The 19,118-nt window shown below is 52.2% G+C and overlaps 1 protein-coding gene across 1 annotated transcript in view; it reads right to left on the reverse strand.

Moving 5' to 3' along the window:
• STARD10 (StAR related lipid transfer domain containing 10) overlaps positions 1-19,118 on the reverse strand; it is a 24,305-nt gene continuing 5,187 nt past the window's right edge. The window contains exons 2-6 of the mRNA XM_055320749.1: positions 3,938-4,085; positions 3,243-3,346; positions 2,495-2,612; positions 670-722; positions 1-420 (exon numbers count right to left, since the gene is read on the reverse strand). Coding sequence (XP_055176724.1) covers positions 175-420; positions 670-722; positions 2,495-2,612; positions 3,243-3,346; positions 3,938-4,085 — 669 coding nt within the window. The 3' untranslated portion in view covers positions 1-174. The remainder of the gene's footprint in view (positions 421-669; positions 723-2,494; positions 2,613-3,242; positions 3,347-3,937; positions 4,086-19,118) is intronic.

The following is a 19,118-nucleotide window of genomic DNA, read 5'->3' on the forward strand; positions in this document are numbered from 1 at the left end:
TGAGGCTGTGGGATCGTTTATTGGGGCTGTGTCCAGCCAGGCCGCAGCGCCAGCCTGGGCCCGAGCCCAGCGTCCCTAAGAGGCGCAGGGGGTGGGGGAGGGGAGAAGGCGCGGGAGGACCCGCCACCCCTGGCCCCACTCCGTCTTGTCTCGGTCCCTGCGGTGGCGCCACGCTCAGGTGAGCGAGGTGTCGTCGTCGCTGCCCTCGCCGCCTGCGCCACCCAAGCGCTCCTCCCGGCTCTCTGTCACCGCGCTCTCGTCGATGTTCTCCAGCGAGTCCGCGTGCTGCACCGAGAGCTCCGACAGCGCCAGGCTCGGCAACGGGCTCTGCTCCGGGTGTAGCCACGGCTTGAAATGCGGCTGATGCTTCTGCTTCCACTCAGGGTACTTGACGCACGCCTTGTACATCTTCTTCATGGCCTGCGGGGCCGCCGCACAGCCGAGTCAGGGGTGCACGCGGAGCGGGACTGAGTCTTCACCACGTCCCGGCCTGCGCCCTCCAGAGGCTGGGTCCCCAGCTCCCGGGAGATCTGACTCAGGCCCATTTCGTGACTCCGCCCCTAAGCCCTGACTCCGCCCCCTGACTCCCAGTCTATGTCCCTGACCCACCCCCCCCCAGCGGAACCGGCTCCCCCAGCTTCCATACCCTAAAGTCCCAAGGCCACTCACCTTGGGAGCCAGGAACTGAGAAGATTTATTCACCACCCACTTGGGTAAGGAGCCTATGAGAGCAAGGAAGGGCAATGAGGAGAGAAGGGAAGCAGCCGCCTCAGGGACCCAGCCTCACCAAACATATACCACCAGCCCCCTCCTTCCCACCTGGGGCTTCTGAAGAGGCCAGCCTCTTCTCCATGGGAGGGGGGCTGTGGAGCAAGTCCTATTAGACAGCATCATCCTCATTTTCTCTTTCCATTTCAGCCCAAGGTCTCCAGTCTCAATTCTGTTGTGTTCTCCCAAACCCAGCCCCTACACCCACCTGTCCCTCTGCTGAGCCCCAGAGGACTACATGGAAGAAAACCAGAGTCCAAGGTGACCAGAGGCCACCCAAGTGGGTTGAAATCTTGACCCACCAAGCCCTCACCTGCCACCTCATCTTCACTGACATCCCTTCTCATATCCAACCTGTAAGTGCCCCTAATGTTCAGCCCCTCACCTACCTGACTTTCCAAGCCCCCCTGCCCAGGCAGTCTAGCTACTACATAGGCCTGTTGGCTGAACACCCCACCCTGGCCTGACCTGGAATACACAGCCCAGCTGTCCGCCCTTTCTCATTCTCAAGTGTCTACTCTGTCTCTGATACCCAACACAGTCAGTGAGGTACTGAGGGGCCCTGGGCCTGGGTCACAGGACCCTCGGTGGGGCTTGGGCACACCGGGGCAAAGATGTTCAGGGCTTACCCATCCTCTAGACCTTCACTCATTCACTCACTCATTCCACATCCACTCCATGATACTTACTCTGGGACAGTCTTGGGGACCCAAAGAACAACTCATTGTCTGGGGCCCAATGGTGTGCCAAGGGCACTACTAGAGGGGGATGGGCCCACCAAGCAGGGAGCCAGGGGTGACTGTGGGTATCAGAGACAAAGGCAGGGACATCTGAAGCAGCCATGGGGGCATGAGCAAGGGAGGAGAGGTGTTTCGAGGCTGAGGGAAAGCGATGCCTAGACAGAGAGGTGGAACCATGTAAGGTGTGGGGAGCACCTGGGAAACCTGGGCAGGGGGCTTTGACTTCCCTCTGTAGGCAATAGAAAGTCACAGATTTTGAATCAGAAGAGTCATGAGGAAATAGAGGTTTGGGAAAAATCCCTTGGTAGCTGTATGGACAGACAAGGTGGCTGAGTATGGAGAGAAAAGACAAATTCAGGAGCTATTGAGGAGGTAGAGTTGATAAGAAGGGATGGCCAGATTTGGAGCTGAGTAGAAGGTACCCAGGTCAACCCCCAGGTTCTTGGCATGGGTGACTAGGGGGTGGAGGCTCAGGAGAAGGGACAACCAAGGGAGAGATAGTTCAGCATGGGATACAATGAGTCTCAGGTCCTGGAAGACACCTAGAAGGAGGAGTCCAGGGGCCAATGGCCACAGGACTCTGGATCCCGGCAGACAGACAAGTTAGCTGGCCACAGAAGCCTTGGGAATAGCGAGCCCTCCCAAGGGAAAGAGGACTGAGGCCTGGAAAACTCAGGCCTCCAAGATGGGCAGAGGATAGGAGCCAGCAAGGTGAATGGAGTGAGAGCAGCCAGTGAGCAGTAAGCAAGTCAGAGCATGGGCACGTGTGCGTCCAGGGAAAGAGCTCCAAGCTTTGTCGTGGAGCATCAGCGATCATCGTGGCCTTTGCTTTTCAAACCATTATAAAGTCTCAAACCTTGGTTCAAATGATATTTTGGACAAAGATGCCCCAAAATATAAAACAGCTCCTAACAGAGGCCCCTTATGATCCCTAGTAGATGGGGTTGCAACCTCTGTGGTATAGGCTGCCAGGGCCGAGCCCTCACCTTTGGGGTCCACCTGGGCCAGGTAGGTGATGACGCAGCTCTTGGGCCCCGTGCTCTGGATGAGGTAGCCCGTCTGGATGGACACAGCTCGGACCAAGTCTTTCCGAGGCGGGTATTTCTGGGAATGGAAGGCAAAGGGAGGTGAGACTCAGGGTTGGGGCAAAAGAAGTGTCTTTGTGAGCACACACACACACACACACACACACACACGCATATATTTAATTAGTTCACAATCCTTGGCATCTGCTCCAGGCCAGGCCTGATGCCAGGGTGAGGAGAAAGGGAAGACTCAGACCAGGTCTCCCTGTTCTCCCCAGGAAAGCCTCCAATCTGGAGTCAGGGATCATGAGCACACACATGGGCACTTACACACACACTCATCTTTGCCCAGGCCAGCTCTACCTGCCTGTCCTGCTGCCATGGAGAGCAAGGCAGCCTAGCCTCAGGGAGTGTCAGAGAACCCTGCCTCTCACCCCGTTCACCCCCTTTCCCAGCCAGCCCATCCCACTCGCCCACAGTGATGGCCCACATCACCCTCTTCTCATCTGCCTGAGAGCTGAGCAGGAAGACAAGAGCCATTTTTCTCACTATATAGGAAGGAAATTGAGGGCCAGAGAGCTTCATGCTCAGCTGAAGTCACATGAAAGTCATGATAGCAGCCAGAGGCCTCTTCCAGGCTAGGCCTGCTGGCCCCGCCATACCTGGTACCTTCCCCTGCCCACCCAGCGGGGAAGGCAGGTAGACTCACAGGGTGTTTGACTGAGTAGTTCATAATGATGTAATCAGTGCCCATGGGGAGCCAGGAGCGGAGGGTGATGACATCACGGTTCTTCAGGGGCTTTGGACACCTCCCTGTGGAGTACAAGGGACAGCTGAGCCAGGCCACTGGCCTGCCTACCTGCAAGGGAGGGCACAGCTGAGGCCAGGGACACAGAAATGCCTAGCTAGCTGCCACCTCTCGCTGATCCAAACAGGCACCCCTCTACCTACCAGACCACAGTCTCAGAGCTGATACTGGGAAAGAGACGGAGCAGAACCCTCTCCCCTCTTGTCTCCGGCCATTCCTGCTCACAACCTCCCATGGCCCTTACCTGGCTGGCCAGGCTGTTTGTATGTGCGAGTGTGAGTATGTGGGCGAACAATATTACTGTGAGTGCATCTGAAAATGTGAGACCATGTGTAGCCTGCGGCTATGGGGTGCATACACGACTGTGTACACATGTGTGGAGTGTGTATACATGCACGTGGGAGCGCATGTGTATATGTGAGTGTATGTGTGTGCCCAAGGGCCTGGGAATGGACAGGAATGTCAGGGAGGGCGGCTCTACATCTTAGCACTCAGGTCTCCAAGCCACCTGGCTGCGGGGTGCCCACAAAGAGGAAAGCTGGGAGATGGGCTGGGCTAGGGGCCTGGCTGGGATCAGCATGCGGGCGCCTGCTCACAAGAGTAATAGCCCACGTCAGCGTTGACTGTCAAGCGGGCGATGTCGAAAGTCTCAATGACGTTGCTGTCCCACTTCTTTCGATATTCAATGTCGTGTAGCACGTCATAGAGTGTCTCAGCAGGCACGTCGCGGCACTCCATCCGGCACTGCAGACAGACACATGGGTTGTCAGGGTCACACAAGGCTTGGAGCCCTGGCCAGGAGACCAAAGGGGGGACCAGCAAGAAGGGGAGGAGAAGGAGAACGGGGAAGAACGGCAACCTCTGAGCCAGCATGGGCTTAGCTCTTGCCATGAGTCCTATCCAGCCCTCCCAGAAGCCACCTGTGCCGGGAGACAGATAGCTCCTGTGTCCAGAGACCATCTCGTCCCAGCTCGGTCCCCAGCAAAGCTCCCCTTTCATCCCAGTCTCCTTCTCAGGGAAGGGTTTTGTTTTGTTTTTTAAGATTTTATGGCACCTGGGTGACTCAGTCAGTTAAGCATCTGCCTTTGGGTCAGATCACGATCCTAGGGTCCTGAGATCCAGCCCTGCATCAAGCTCCCTGCTCAGTGGGGAATCTGTCTCCCTCCACCTCTCCCCTGGCTTGCACATGAGAGAGAGAACAAGAGAGAAAGAGAGCACAAGCAGGGAGAGGGAGAAGTAAACTCCCCACTGAGCAGGGAGCCCGACTACGAAGGGCTTGATCCCAGGATCATGCCCTGAGCTGAAGGCAGACGTTCAACCACTGAACCACCCAGGCATCGCTATACTCTTTTATTTTTTTCATCCAACAAACATCTTTGGATTTTTTTTAAGACTTTATTTATTTATTTGAGAGAAGGAGAGAGTGCATGTGGGAGGGGGGATAAGATGGGGAGGGAGAGGGACAAGAATACTTTGCACTGAGTATGGAGCCAGATACAGGGTGCAGGGCTCGATCCCAGGACCCTAAGATCATGATCTGAGCTGAAACCAAGAGTTGGATGCTTAACTGACTGAGCCACCCCGGCACCCCAAACATCTTTGAATTTCTTAATTTTTAGCCTTGACCTCAAAGAGCTTTCCATCTAGGGGAGAAAAGAGCCAAATATACATATATACATATTTTAACCCTCAAAACAACTCTGTCAGACAAGAAATCCAAGGAGGAACTTAAGGCTGAGAGACGTTAAGTAACTTGCCTGAGGTCACCCAGCTGGTAAACAGCAGAGCTGAGATATAGCCCAGATCATATGTCTAGGAGCAAGTAAAAACAGAACTAGGTTTTGTTAAGTTTGTACTCAGCAAGATAAAACTTGGTTCATGTCCTTGTTCTGTGATTTTTTTTTTTTTTTACCCAACAGCCCAAAGCCCCAGGATCAAGTTCCCCTCAGCAACTGGACAAGTTTTCTCATGTAGTTTAAAAAGGTCTCCCAGAGCTGAGCATTCAGGCAGTGCCAAGGGAACCACACATGTTACTAAAAAAAAAAAAAAAAAAGAGAGAGAGAGAGAGAGAGAGAGATCTATGCAACCATATGAGGGAGAGTCACATTGCCTTTTCTCTAATCTTGGCACCACTAATGGTGATGAAAGGCCACAGGAAGGGCACATCACTACCTATTGGGTATTCCAGGCACCAATGAATGGGTCAAGCCCTGGATAGGCTTCACTTTGCAGAAAATACAGAGGACAGGGATCCCTGGGTGGCGCAGCGGTTTCGCGCTTGCCTTTGGCCCAGGGCGCGATCCTGGAGATCCGGGATCGAATCCCACGTCGGGCTCCCGGTGCATGGAGCCTGCTTCTCCCTCTGCCTCTGTCTCTGCCTCTCTCTCTCTCTGTGACTATCATAAATAAATAAATTAAAAAAAAAAAATTCTTTAAAAAAAAAAAAAAAAAAAAAAAAAAGAAAATACAGAGGACAGAGAACAAGCTAAATTTCACCACAAGAATACAACCCAAGGCAGATGGTGAGGCATTCTACAGGGCAACGGGTCCAGTCTCTTCTATAGGTCAGTATCATACAGAAGGACTGAACCAGACGGACAGGACACAAGAACCAGATAGAAAGTGTGGTCCTGGATTGCATACTGGCATGGACAAAACAGCTATAAAGGGTATACTGGAGATGACTGAAGAAATATGAATATGATCTGAGTATTAGATGTGCTGAAAATTGACTAAACCTAAGAAGTGGATTGCTGCCTGAAGAACAGCAGGCTATGAAATGCAATGCACAGTATTATCTCACTGGGGGGCAGGGAATATATGCACAGAAAAAGCTTGGGAAGAACAATCACTAAAGTGTTAACAGCAGCAATCTCTAGATGAGAATATGATGGTTTTCTTTTTGCAGTATTTCTATCTTTCTAAAATGTCTAGTACTGCTTCTGCGAAAATGAAAAGATTTAAGTAGAAAGGTCCCCCAGAGATACCGAGAAGTGCACTCACCACATGCTAGGTACTATCCTTTTTTTTTTTTTTTTGGCTTCTACCCTCAGCTCCCTTCTTCCTCCAGCCACCAGCAGAGGACTCATCCTTTTTTTTCCCTGCCAGGTACTATCCTAAGTGCTTTTTTTCTTTTTTTAAGATTTTATTTATTTATTCATGAGAGACAGAGAGAGAGAGGCAGAGACACAGGCAGAGGAAGAAGCAGGCTCCCCGCAGGGAGCCCAATTTGGGACTCGATCCTGGGACCCAGGATCATGACCTGAGCCAAAGGTAGATATTCAACCACTGAGCCACCCAGGTCCCCTAGCCTAAGTACTTTATACACATTACCACATTTTGTTCTCACAGAAAGGCTCTGAGGTGCTAGCCTCATGTTAGAATTAAGAAAATCAAAGTTCGCTTTCCAATCTGGGTCTGGCAGAGTGGCTCCTGCAAAGAAGGACGGTGAGAAGATGAAGGGCGGCTCTGCCATCAACGAGGTAGTGACCAGAGAATACACCATCAACAAGCGCATCCATGGAGTGGGTTTCAAAAAGCCTGCCCCTCAGGCACCCAAAGGGATCCAGAAATTTGCCATGAAGGAGATGGGCACTCAAGATGTGTACATGGACACCAGGCTCAACAAAGCTGCCTGGGCCAAGGGAATAAGGAATGTTCCCTACTGTGTTGGTGTACAGTTGTGCAGAAAACACAAGAATGAAGATTTATCAGACAAGCTCTGTATGTTGTTTACCCATGTACCTGTCACCACTTTTCGAAAGTCTAGAGACAGTTAATGTGGATGAGAACTAAATATTGTCAAATACAGGTATAAAATAGCAAAAGATAGAGGAGAGGAAGAGGAAGAAGAAGAAGAACAGAAACATAGATAAGAAAAAAACAAACAAGGAAGTTCAAGGACAGGCTCCAGCCTGCAAAGATTCACTAAATCCTCCTCCCTCTCTGCTCTTCTGCTCCATGAAGGGGTATGACTCTAGGTCCAATCATTTAACTACCAGGCCCCAATTCCAGCCCTATGCAGAGCACTGAAGAATCAGAGTTGACTCCAAACTGACAGCAGAGAGGTGCCCTAAACTGCCCAGGGAAGGCACAAGGAAGAGGTCGGCTCTGCCAGGTGGAGGGAGCGTTCGGCTGCACAGAGAAGCTGTCTGGAAGGTAAGTGTCTGCCGATGGCCCTAGAAGAGAGGGCAGCCAACAAACAGGCACAGAGGCAGATGAGAGAGAGAGAGAGAGGCATATAGGCAAGCCAAGTTCCATCTGCTCCAGTCTCCCTGGGGCAGTGTAGCCTCATACTCAAAAGGCCCTGGTTCCAGGTCTTTGTGGAGAAATGCATGATTCTGGGGATGGGTTCTAGGTCAGAACCTAGAACCTCTTACTGTGCCAGAAAGTAAGGACACACTCACAGAAAGATAGGGACCTTGCACAGCAGACACAGGATCCAGCGTTAAGGGGCTCCCGCTGGCTCAGTGAGTGACTGGTCAAGGTTTGCCCAAGGCTTTCCCAGTTTCAGCATCAATAATCCCACATCCTGGGGAACCCCTCAGTCCAAGTCAAACCTCGGCAGTTGGGCACCTACGACAGGCTGACGTTGGGACAACCTAGGTATTAAAATAGTGATAACAATTATATGCCACTGAAGAAAACAGGAAACCAAAGTATACACAGGTATGAATGAGTAAATAAATTGAATGTTTAATGAGGAACAGGGTATTTACATAGCTTCCAAGTAACTTCCCATCAAATACTTATTAATTACAAAGGGGAAAACGAGGGATCCCTGGGTGGCGCAGCGGTTTAGCGCCTGCCTTTGGCCCAGGGCGCGAGCCTGGAGACCCGGGATCGAATCCCACGTCAGGCTCCTTGCATGGAGCCTGCTTCTCCCTCTGCCTATGTCTCTGCCTCTCTCTCTCTCTCTGTGATGACTATCATAAATAAATAAATAATTAAAAAAAAAGAGGAAAACGAGTAACTTCATTGTAGGGAAGCACAACAGACACCTTCTGAATCAAGCGATTACAGGGAACATCATTAGTAACAACACAAGTTACAACTGGGTGTTGTCTGACAGGACACAATGAAGAGAATATACACACCACTTATTTGCCATTTTTGCCAAAGATGCATAACCAAAATCTAATCATTAGGAAAATCAGACAAAGCCCCAATAAGGAACTTGTACAAAAGTCCCCCCTGCTGAGTGTCAGGGTTGTGAAAGTCAAGGAAGGACTCAGGAACTCTCTCGACCTGAAAGAGACTAATGACACAGGAGTGAACGAATGAATGAGTGAGTGACCCAAGCGGTGGAAGGGATGCGAGGAAGAGAAAGGTGCTGGAGAAGAAAAGCAGAAGTCAAACCAGCAGCAGCAGCAGAAGCATCCAGACAGCCTCTAGCAAACAGCCGCATGGAGGTCTGGAAGCTGCAGCAGACATTCAACACACACTCATTCTTTACCTAAATTATGAGCTGGCATCACTCCTGTGCTGCAGAGTAGGAGCCTGAGACCCAGAAAATGAAGCAACCTGCCAGAACCAGACAGCAAAGACAGCAGCCAAGCAGGGATTCAAAACCGGATTTTCTTGTACTCTTAGCCATCAAGGAGCACTCAAGTGTGGCCTCTGAGGAAAGAGAACTTCTCTAAAGCCAAGTTTGCTAGCTGATTTGGTTTTGCAAGTCCTCAGAGGTGTTATCCTGGGCAGTGAGTGTGTGGAGAGGCAGAGTCAACAGAGTTCTGCTTAGATGAGAATCCTACCTGGGACTGCCTCTTCCCTCTGGCCAAGCTCAGCGCCCCCAGGGCCCAGGTGCACTCATGGTTGCAGGCAGGTACACATTGAGAAGTGGCCCACGCCCATTTTCCCCTGGGCTAGGGGCTGCTGTGGTTTCAGGACCAAAGGCCTCCCCCTCAGACAGCAGGCAGTAGATGGGGCATGCATGACCACGAGACAGACCTGGCAGGTAAGTGTAAACTCTGCGTGACATTTCATCTTTTAAATAAAGAGGGAAGGGTGCACCTGGGTAGCTCAGTCAGCTAAGCATCTGCCTTTGGCTCAGGTTGTGATCCTGGGTCCTAGGATCGAGCTCCGCATTGGGCTCCCTGCTTGGCAGAGAGCCTGCTTCTCCCTCTCCCTCTGCCCCCCACCTTCTCATGCTGGCTCGCTCTCTCAAATAAATAAATAAACAAATAAAGAGGGAGGGATGCCTGGTGGCTCAGTTAAGCATCCAACTCTTGATCTTAGCTCAGGTCTTGATCTCAGGATTGTGAGTTCAAGCCCAACATCAGGCTTCATGATGGGCATGGAGCTTACTTAAAAATAACATAACATAACATATAACATAACATATAACATAACATAACATAACATAACATAACATAACATAACATAACATAACATAACATAACAATAGGGAAACTTTAAAGGTTTCCCAGGCTGGTGGCAGGCTCTTGGAGAAGAAGGCCAGCAGTGGTGCCCTCCTGGCAGAGTGGGAAACTTGGCCTAGGGCAGTGGCACTGCAGGTGAAAAAACAGGCAGGCTGGGTGGGTGGTTCAGAGAAGAGTGGAGAGTGGCCATGGGCGTCCTCATCCCGCCTGGCTCCTAGCTGTGCTCTTTCCACAGCCCCCAGGAGGCAGCGCAGCTGTGCCAAAAGGGGTAAATTACATACAGCATTGTTCCTGCCTACAGTGGCAAGCCACCACATGTGCAAGGTGTAATTCTAAGAGGCCTCAGGAGGGGTGGTGGGGGAGGGGTGAGTCACTGAAGAGCACCTGGGGGACAGGCCAGGTGCTCTGGGACCCACAGCCATTGGGACCTAGGCAATCAGTCATTTGGGCTGGACACCTGGGAAGCTCCCCCTGGGAACCAGAACTAGAGGGGGGTTATTCCTGGTTGCTCAGTGAAGGAGCCATGCTGAGCTGCAAAACCCTCCCAGTCTTGTTATAGCAGGGAAGCTGACTTGCAGCTGAGAAGACTGAGGCCCAGAGGGAGCAGGTGACACCAGGGAAACCACAGACTGTGTCCCCTGCATTCCCTTCTCCCCAGCCCTAGGAAATAGAAAACTGGCAGTGCTCAAGACCTCTGGGATCTGCACACCCTCAACCGTCAGCACCCTCAGTCCACAGAGCCATGGTGGAGGGACTGGATGAGGGAGGAAGGCCACTGGGGAAGACTCAAGCAGGTTTTGAGTCTGACACTCCCAGGTTCCAATTCCAGTTCCTCCCCTTGGGCACCAACTTCAGAGTCTTAGTTTCTTCACATGAAAAATGAGGATAAAATAGAACCTCTCATGGGGACATTGTGATCAAATTAAATAATGTACATAATATGCCTGGCACATAGTAAATACTCAAAAAATAGTAGCTGCCATGACTTCAGCAGGCTGCCATGAGCACCCTTCCACAAGACAGCACCAGGTCCCGTTTGCACGTGCCACCTCATATTCTGTGCCCTGGGTGCTTCTCACCCTGGCCCTGCCCATCTGTCCATCCACCCATTCACCACTTTCTGGAGTCTGCTGTGTACCAGGCCTGCAACCGGGCAGTAGGGACTCAGAAGTGAACCAGAGGCCCCAATGAGTGAGTGGCATAAGGAACAAGAACACAAAGTCCCAGTAGGAAAGGAGCAGGGATGGGGGAGAGGGGCACAGTAACTGTGGGAGCAGAGGGCAACAAGCCTAAATGGAAAAGGAATGGAAGTACCATGAGGAGAGAGGGCATTTCAGCAGAGGGACTGCTGGGTGTCAAGCTGTATCTCATGCTGCCCCCCTTTTCTCTCCCACCCCTTGTCCTGTGCTCCTCTGGAGGCCTTTCCAGGGCTCAGCTGTAGAGAAGGATAAATCTCTATGGGAGGGAGGGAAGTGGTAGAGAAAGGGGTTGTAGTATCTCCCAAGATCCGGGGAGATGGCTGACCCAACACGGGGGGAGTCAGGTCACCTCCATCGGGCTGCGGTTCAGCCCTCAGGGCCAAAGGCCAGGGCAGTAACATGCAAACTGGCAGACAGGGGGACCCAAGGTTGGCCCTCACCCTGAGACTTCACACAGCAGGCATCCAGCATCCTTGCCCATAGCATATGTGGAACCCAAGGATTGTCCCCAAGTTCCAGGGACCCAGGAGGTGATCTCTTCCTCCACTATCCTTCAGTGACCACTGGGCAAAGTGAGGCCCAGGGAAGGTAAGGTTCGTGCAGACTCTGTAACATCCCCCAGGCTGTGCTGTTTACCAAGCTGCATTTTAGTAGACAGTGTTGTAAAAGGAATAACTGTTAGGTAAATCATCTTTTCCCAACAGAACCATATTTGAATCAAAGGAAGCGTTCCTGACAGCAGGTGGGGCACTCAGTATCAAATTGATCATAGCCCTGAACAATAGCCACAACTTCAATAACCATGACCATGTAGTAATTGTTCAACATCACTACCTAATTCATCATCACAGAGGAGACAACAGCACCTGGCTCACGAACCTCACAGGACCAGAAATTTAGGTCAAATTGCCTCTGCCAGTTGTCACGGGCACCAAGCTATATCCTGTACAAATACTGTCTCTTATCCCCCCAACACCCCAGTGGGTATCATCATCCCCATTTTACAGATGCAGAAGCTGAGGCCCAGAGAGTTTTAAGGATTGGCCAAGGCCTCCAGGCTAACAGTGCTGAAGCAGGGAACCAGGACCTGGTTGTGCCTGACCCCAAAGTGTCAAGACTTTCTGCTACCTTCATCAAGGGGCAGGACTGGCCCAGCTCAAACAACTCATAGGCAACTGGAGACTGTCTTATGTCTTAGTGAATTGATGATTATGATGCAGAGCTCCCTGGATTCAGATGGCTTGCTGACCAGGAAGGCAAAGCTCATTCATTCTTCTGAGGAACAGAGTTCCTGACTCTTCCCTCAAACCTCAATGAGCTCAAAGACAGTCATAATTTTCCAAAACTCAGCCCTGGAGCTCTGCACCTAGAAGACACCTCCCCACCCCACCCCACCCCTCCCCCACCCGAGAACCTTCCAGCTACTGCGCTGCCCTGAGCGGCTCAGTATCCTCAGCAGGTCCAGCCTGTCTGGGTCACACAGACCTCTGCCCTGAGGCGTCCTGCCTTTCTGGCCTTGATTTGGGCAAAGGACTCCAGCTCTGAGTCCCCATATCTTTCTCTGTCAAAGAGGGGTAATCCTCCCCTTGGAATGGAGCTATGAGGATTAAATGAGCCTCGTACATAAAGCCCAGGGAGCAGCTGCCCTTCCTCCAGCCCAAGCCCAGCAGCTTCCCCCTGACTTCTCAGGCCCTGCCAATGGGAGCACCTTCTTGCTAATCCCCAAAGGGCAGGATAGACAGGGCCAGGGAACAAAGTTTAAAAAAAAACAAAACAAAAATGTCCTAGATCCCTCTACAGAGTGGACGGGCAGAGAGTGGGGTGGGCGGCCCTCCTCCACCAGGGCCCAACCCAAACGTACCAGTTCCCCACTCACAGCCCTCACAGCCAGGCACATCCGACTCCATGTTAGCCCCAGGTGGGCGGAGAGATGCAGACTGAGCTGGGTCATAAGCTTGTGAGAGGTTCAGTTTCAGCAGCCCCTCTACTCTCTCTGCTCTGGGTCCCCTCACAGGGCCCCCCATTCTCTCTCCCAAAGGCCCCAAGAGGCCAGAATCAAGCCAAGCCAATGAAGCCCCTGCATTGTCTCTGGGCTTCTGGGGCTCCCAGAATGGAGATCTCTAAGACCTTCCTCCAGGGCCCCCCAAAATCTCAAGAATAGCTCAAGGGCACTGACCCAAGGGGTCAGAGAAAGTGGGGAGTGGGGTGCAGGAGGAGAGAGTTCCCATCAGTCCTGCTTTCCCAGGACTTTCCTTCTCTGGCTCCTGCCCTATTTTGTTTCTGAGCTTTAGCCAGGCTGAAGGCCTCCCTGTCCTTAAATCCTTCAGGTCGGCGGGCGGGGGGGGCTACTTCTTGTCTCCTCCACTCCCAGGCCTTCCCTCCATCTACAGTGATTTGCCTGCAGTGTTATGGCCCCCTTGTTCATCTTGGCATCCCCTGTATCAGGTACGGTTTAGTAAAGAACTGTTTCTGAATAGGACGGACAGATGAGCCAACAAAGAAGTTGTGCCTGTGTAGGCTTCCTCTGACTTGCAGAGGAAGTGCAGGGGCCATGGCCGGTGATCCTCAGTGCCTCTGTGGGATTCAGAAGGAAGAGTCATTATGAACACCTCCCGGACTCCTGTTAAAATCTCTGTGGCTCTTGAGGCTGATTATTCCTTCTGTCATCATCTATGCATAAAATGCAGTGTAGGGGTAGAGGGTGTCAGAGATAGGCTTCAGGGAAGATTCTGGGACTTGCTGAAATTGTACTGAAATTGTACTGAGGTGCCAATTTATATTTAGTAAATTAGCAAAAATATAGAACACACCCACTGCTTGTGAGAATATATGATAAAACAGTTTACACAGAGACAGCAAAAATTTGTTCCACTATTCTGAAAAACAATTTGGCATATATTTTTAAAATCATAAAAATGCCTTTTAACTCAGTTCCTGGAACCCCAGGATCTCAGGAAAAAACACACAAAAAAGTTGTTACAATATTCATGACTATATTATTGCATTTGTAATTAGCAAAATATATTGAGAACCACTCAGAACACCACCCACAGCTGGGCCTGGTTGGGTTAAGCCACATCACCTGGAGGATGACTGCCCAGCTACTGAGAACTGTGGGCTCCCCCAGGGCAAGGCTGACTCTAAACTCTAAGAACCTAGCATAATGACAGGCAGGGAGCAGCTGCAGGAAATGTTTGTGAATTAATAATTCTGTAGCAATATTAGAAACTTTTACAGATGCACCGTTGCAACATTAAATGAACAATAGAGGATACAAATTTGTACCTGTGCCAAGGTCTAAACTGTGTATAAATTATCTACACCCTTGAATGAGTTGGGAGGAACCAAGGAAAAGTTTTACTCAGGAACTGAAGCTCTGGGTGGCTTATTTTTCACTTTGGATTCTTTGTTAAATTTTTTTTTTAATTTTTATTTATTTATTATAGTCACAGAGAGAGAGAGAGAGAGGGGCAGAGACACAGGCAGAGGGAGAAGCAGGCTCCATGCACCGGGAGCCCGATGTGGGACTTGATCCCGGGTCTCCAGGATCGCGCCCTGGGCCAAAGGCAGGCGCCAAACCGCTGCGCCACCCAGGGATCCCCTCACTTTGGATTCTTGATACAACACAGCTTGTACAAGACATAGAACCTATACTTTTCTCCCATGAGTTGAAAGTATTGTACAGAATCCAGAGGTCTTTGTTCCCTGGACCCAGAAGCCTGGGCTGAGCTGAGCTGGGGCCTAAGACTGCCCATGCTGAAGCCGATTTAGTTTGGAAATGCTCCGCATCACCTGATCATGCTGAGAGTGGAACCAGAGGGGACCCGGGCCCTTCTGCCCTCAGACTGCACAGGCAATGATGGGGGGCCGGCAGGGGAAGAGGGACGCCAGGAGGCAGCTACAGGACAGAGCACTTAAGTGGAGTCCTAAAGAATAAACGAGGAGCAGATGGCACTCAGATGAAAAGGAGAGGTTAAGAGCTCCGGACAGAGATCCTGGCATGAGTTTGGGGACTGGAGACAGCCTGGACTGGCTGGAGGAAGGAGAGGGCTCAAGTGGTTCCACCAGGTAACCTGAGTGAACAAGGAGGACGCGGGAGAAACTGGAGCTGTCCCTTGGGTACCTCAGACTCTTCATTCATTCATCCATTCAGCACATGTTAATGGTGTGTCAGGCTCTGTGCTAAGAGCTTTACAAATTCATTTAATTCCATCCTCTCAATTACCTGGGAGAAGGGAAGATTATATCCATTTGCAAATGGTGTACCAAAAAAGTAAAGGAACCACAGTCCCACCCAAGCCAGGCTCTGCTCTGTGGAGGACCCAAGGAATCCCAGGTGAGCAAGCACCTGGCCAGGTGAGGACAGTCCCTGGGGCTGGGGCTGTTGTGGCTGGCTGTGTCTGGAGTGAGGGAAGCTGGAAGTACATAGGCACGTGGGATGGGCCCAGTGCAGAGGCTCCTTCCCCCACCTTCTGGCTCAGTATTCCCACCTGCACAAGGAACAGACAAGCTCTGTGTCCCTCTCTGCTGAAGGGTAGGGGATGTGGCACCAAATACCTCCAAACCACTTCCCCAAGAGTGGGGCCCCCATGAGACTGGGGAGGGAGGTGCTGCTATGCCTCCCCTAGACCTGGCTCCTGAGTCTGCAGCTCTCCATCGAGGGCTGAGCAACTCAGTGCTGCTCTGCCTCCTTGCCCCTTCCCTATCCCTGGTCTCCAGCAGCTTCCCTGGACCCCCACCACACCCCTCAGCCTCCAGACCAGCAGGTCCCAGTTCTGCAGCAGTCAGGAGCATCCTGCTCTGACATCACTGAAGCTGAGCTCCTGGTCTGGAGCTCCTGCCCTAGGGGAGGCGGGAGAGCTGAGAGAGGCAGAATGTAGATGGGCCTGTAGGAAGTGGGAGGGATAGGGGGTGACTAGGGAGACAAGACAAGGGCCAGGGCTGACACACAGACACCAAGACAAAGACAAATTGGATAAACACCTCCCAGGGCTTCAGAGACTGCCAGGGGCCTAATGCCCCCAAAGCACTCTCTCTAGGAAGCTCCAGACTCGGTCTTCAACAGCCTCCTGGGCATCACCCCCAGGCTCCCCCTCACCATGGTCACTACTGCCGTATTATCTACCCCAGGGCCCACTGCCCTCCACTCTCCTCCAGAGCTTGGACCCCAGGCATGGTTCTTGGACTCGTCCCTCACTCCCATCCCTGGGATTCTGCGTGGCCACAACCTTCCAACAGCTCCTCTTCTCCAACCCAAGGCAGGCCTTCTCATCTTTGCTTGGACCACTGCAGCCACATCTTTGTCTCTGGTCTCCTGGCTCCCAGGACAGTGCTCCCCCTGCCGCTAGGGAGCTTTCTACCACCCAGAGCTGATGGTGGCACTGCCCAGCTCGAAAGTCCCTGCTGTCTCTTTCTCTGCCTTTGGTACAGATCCCAACTCCAAAATGTCCTCCTCACTCTGGCTCCACCTCCACTCCTCATTCTCAGTCCACATTCCTACCTCTGGGAGCCTAGAGCATTGAGGGATTCACAGAGAACTGCTCAGCTTGCAGCCTGGCTCCTGCTGGGCTCCAAGGGCCCCACCCACATGCCGCCCCCACCATGCTGTCAGCCTTGGAGTCTGCGGCCCCAGTTCTGTTGGAGGGCTGTCCTCATCTTCATCGGTCTCCCCACTAGGCCTCAGGAGCAGGCCCAGGTCTGATCCACCTTCAGGTCTCCAGCACCCACACAGTGGCTGGTAACATGGGTGGGAGGCATGAAAAGAGGTTTGTTGACTGAATAAATCACTGGGACAGGGTGGGGGGAAATGGAAGAAAAGGGACAAGTAGAGACATAAAAGGCAGAGGCAGTAGCCATCAGACACAAGAATAGAGAACACACCCCAAGAGGAGACTCTGCGACCCAGAGGTAGGCCCAGAGGGCAGGCCAGGAGGCCGGCTGGAGGCAGGGAGGGGAAAACTGGTGGAGCCAGCACTGAGCCCCAGGCTGGAGCCGCCAGGAGACAGCTGAGGAGACATAATTGGATCAGAAACAACCCTGCTGCAGTGAGGGGGCGTGACTCACACACACACAGGAACGCCAGACACAGAAACACACAGTCCCACGCTCAGGCACATGCGCGCATACATACGTACACGTACACACACCCAGGGCGACTTACTGACCCTCAGCAGGTATCTGCCCAGAGCTGTCACCGGGGCACTTGGGAGGAGGCTCACATCACACACACAGTCATCCTCAATCCAGCTCTACACACAGAAGATGCACACAGAGGCCAGATGAGCCCTATCACATCACCCTGTCCTCATAACACACAACCACCATCTGGCATCTTATTTAATTATCTGTTTGCTTCTGTTTTCTCTAGTCTCCTCCTCAGGATGTAAGCTCAGAACAGCAGGGTCTGATCTGTCTGATTTGCCACTAAATTCCTGGATAGAACATACTACTTGGCATATAGTATGTGCTCAATAAAAATGTGCTGAATGAATAAAAGTTGGAGCCACACAAGGGAACTCCATCCCCTCTGGCTGTCAGGCCTCTGCCTTCTTTAGTCCAGAATCAGGTCCCAAGTAATCTGGAAGGACCAAAGATTGGGGAGCAGGTGTCCAGATTATAGATGGGATATCGGAGAGGAGCAAATGCAGGTTGTGGCTTGAAACCCAAAGGATGAGATTAAATGGCTCAGGACCACAGTACTTATCCCTTGCCCTGTGTGTGTGCTGCCAGGAGCAGAGTGCCTGTACAGGCATTGTTCACCTGCCCAGGACAAAAGGACTCTAAAGACATTAGAGGTACCAAGTATCTGCCTTCCAGGAGCCCAGGCTGAAAAGCAGGGAGGCCAGTGTGTTAGGCTAAAGCCTCAGAGATTAGCTCCAGCTGCCCTGTGCCACCTACCCCACACTCTCTCATGACAGGTGAGAGGAGCCAGTATTTGGCATAGGATCCAGCACTAAGTCCGGGGCCTGCCACCTTCTTTCACCATCTGTGTTTCTGAAGGTCCAGGGTCCCAGAACATGGAGGGCAGCCCAAGCACATTGGAGGGGAAAAAGGGAAACCCCAAGAGGAGTAGGGGCCCCATCTAACCTAACACCTGCTCTGAACAGCCTTCCTCCCAGCTGCTGGTGGTCAGAGATGAAGGTAAAGGGTTGCGGCTGGAATGAGGTTTCTAGCCTGTCTTTTACTGTGGCAACCTGGTTGCCAGGCCTGTGGCCATTGGTCCCTCAGGAACAGGCTGGAGTGGCCCAATCAAGGTCCCAGATCACCAAACACTGCCAGGCTTCTGGAGTCATTGTGCCCACAGCCCTGGCTCCAGGTGGCCCAGCCAGGCATGGAGAGCAGGAGAAGAAAAAAAACCCATCTGTCTCCAGGACTCCCTCCTTTCTCTCATCTCCTGAAACTTTAAAGACTCTCGGCTGGAAACTGAGCTGGGGCTCGTTAAAGTTTAAAAGCCAGAGCCTGGGGAGATGGGCGTGGACATACAGAGCCAGCCCGTGGGGACTGAGGGCTCTTCTGGCCCCTGGGGGACACCCACTTTCATCTCACAAGGTTCCTCATCCCCAAGGCAGGCAGCAAGGGGGCTGCACATCCACACCATCTCACACCCCAGCCTGCACAACACATTGCAGAGGGTTATGCTAAAGCTGCCAAGTCCCATCCATTTATCCCTCCTAAAGCTTTCTGGATCCCTTCTCCACAGCCTCTGTTTTAGCAGGGGCCTCAGCATCTCTGTCCACACAAATACAGCATCCTCCTACTTGCTTTACTGAAAACCCTCCCCTGGTACCTCAGGATGCACGTCCTAGAGCCTGAGTCCAGCTCTCTAATCACCTCCAACCCCCCCGCCCCCCCCCCCCCAGTTCCAAGCTCCCTAGGAAACCACCTGCCAATCTCCTAATACACTGCTCTATTTCCCCTTCGGGCCTCACACGGCTGCTCCTCTGTAGGGAATGCTCCCAATGCTATCGAACTTGTACATCTCATTCTCCACCCAATTCCAGAGGTATCACCTGAGCATTCCAGGAAGGCTTCCCTGGCCCCCAAGGCCAGTTCAGAGGCCCCTGCTGCATCTCCATAGCTCCTGCAATAAGTGTCTGCCCAACCCTGAGGGAGCTTCTTAAAAGCAGCACTGGACCTTGATTCCCCTCTGTGTCCCTAACCTCTGCACAGGCCAGGCACAGAGGCTATCAGTGAATGTT

This window comes from Nyctereutes procyonoides, unplaced genomic scaffold (assembly GCF_905146905.1).
Source record: "Nyctereutes procyonoides isolate TBG_1078 unplaced genomic scaffold, NYPRO_anot_genome, whole genome shotgun sequence".
Classification (NCBI taxonomy): Eukaryota; Metazoa; Chordata; class Mammalia; order Carnivora; family Canidae; genus Nyctereutes; species Nyctereutes procyonoides.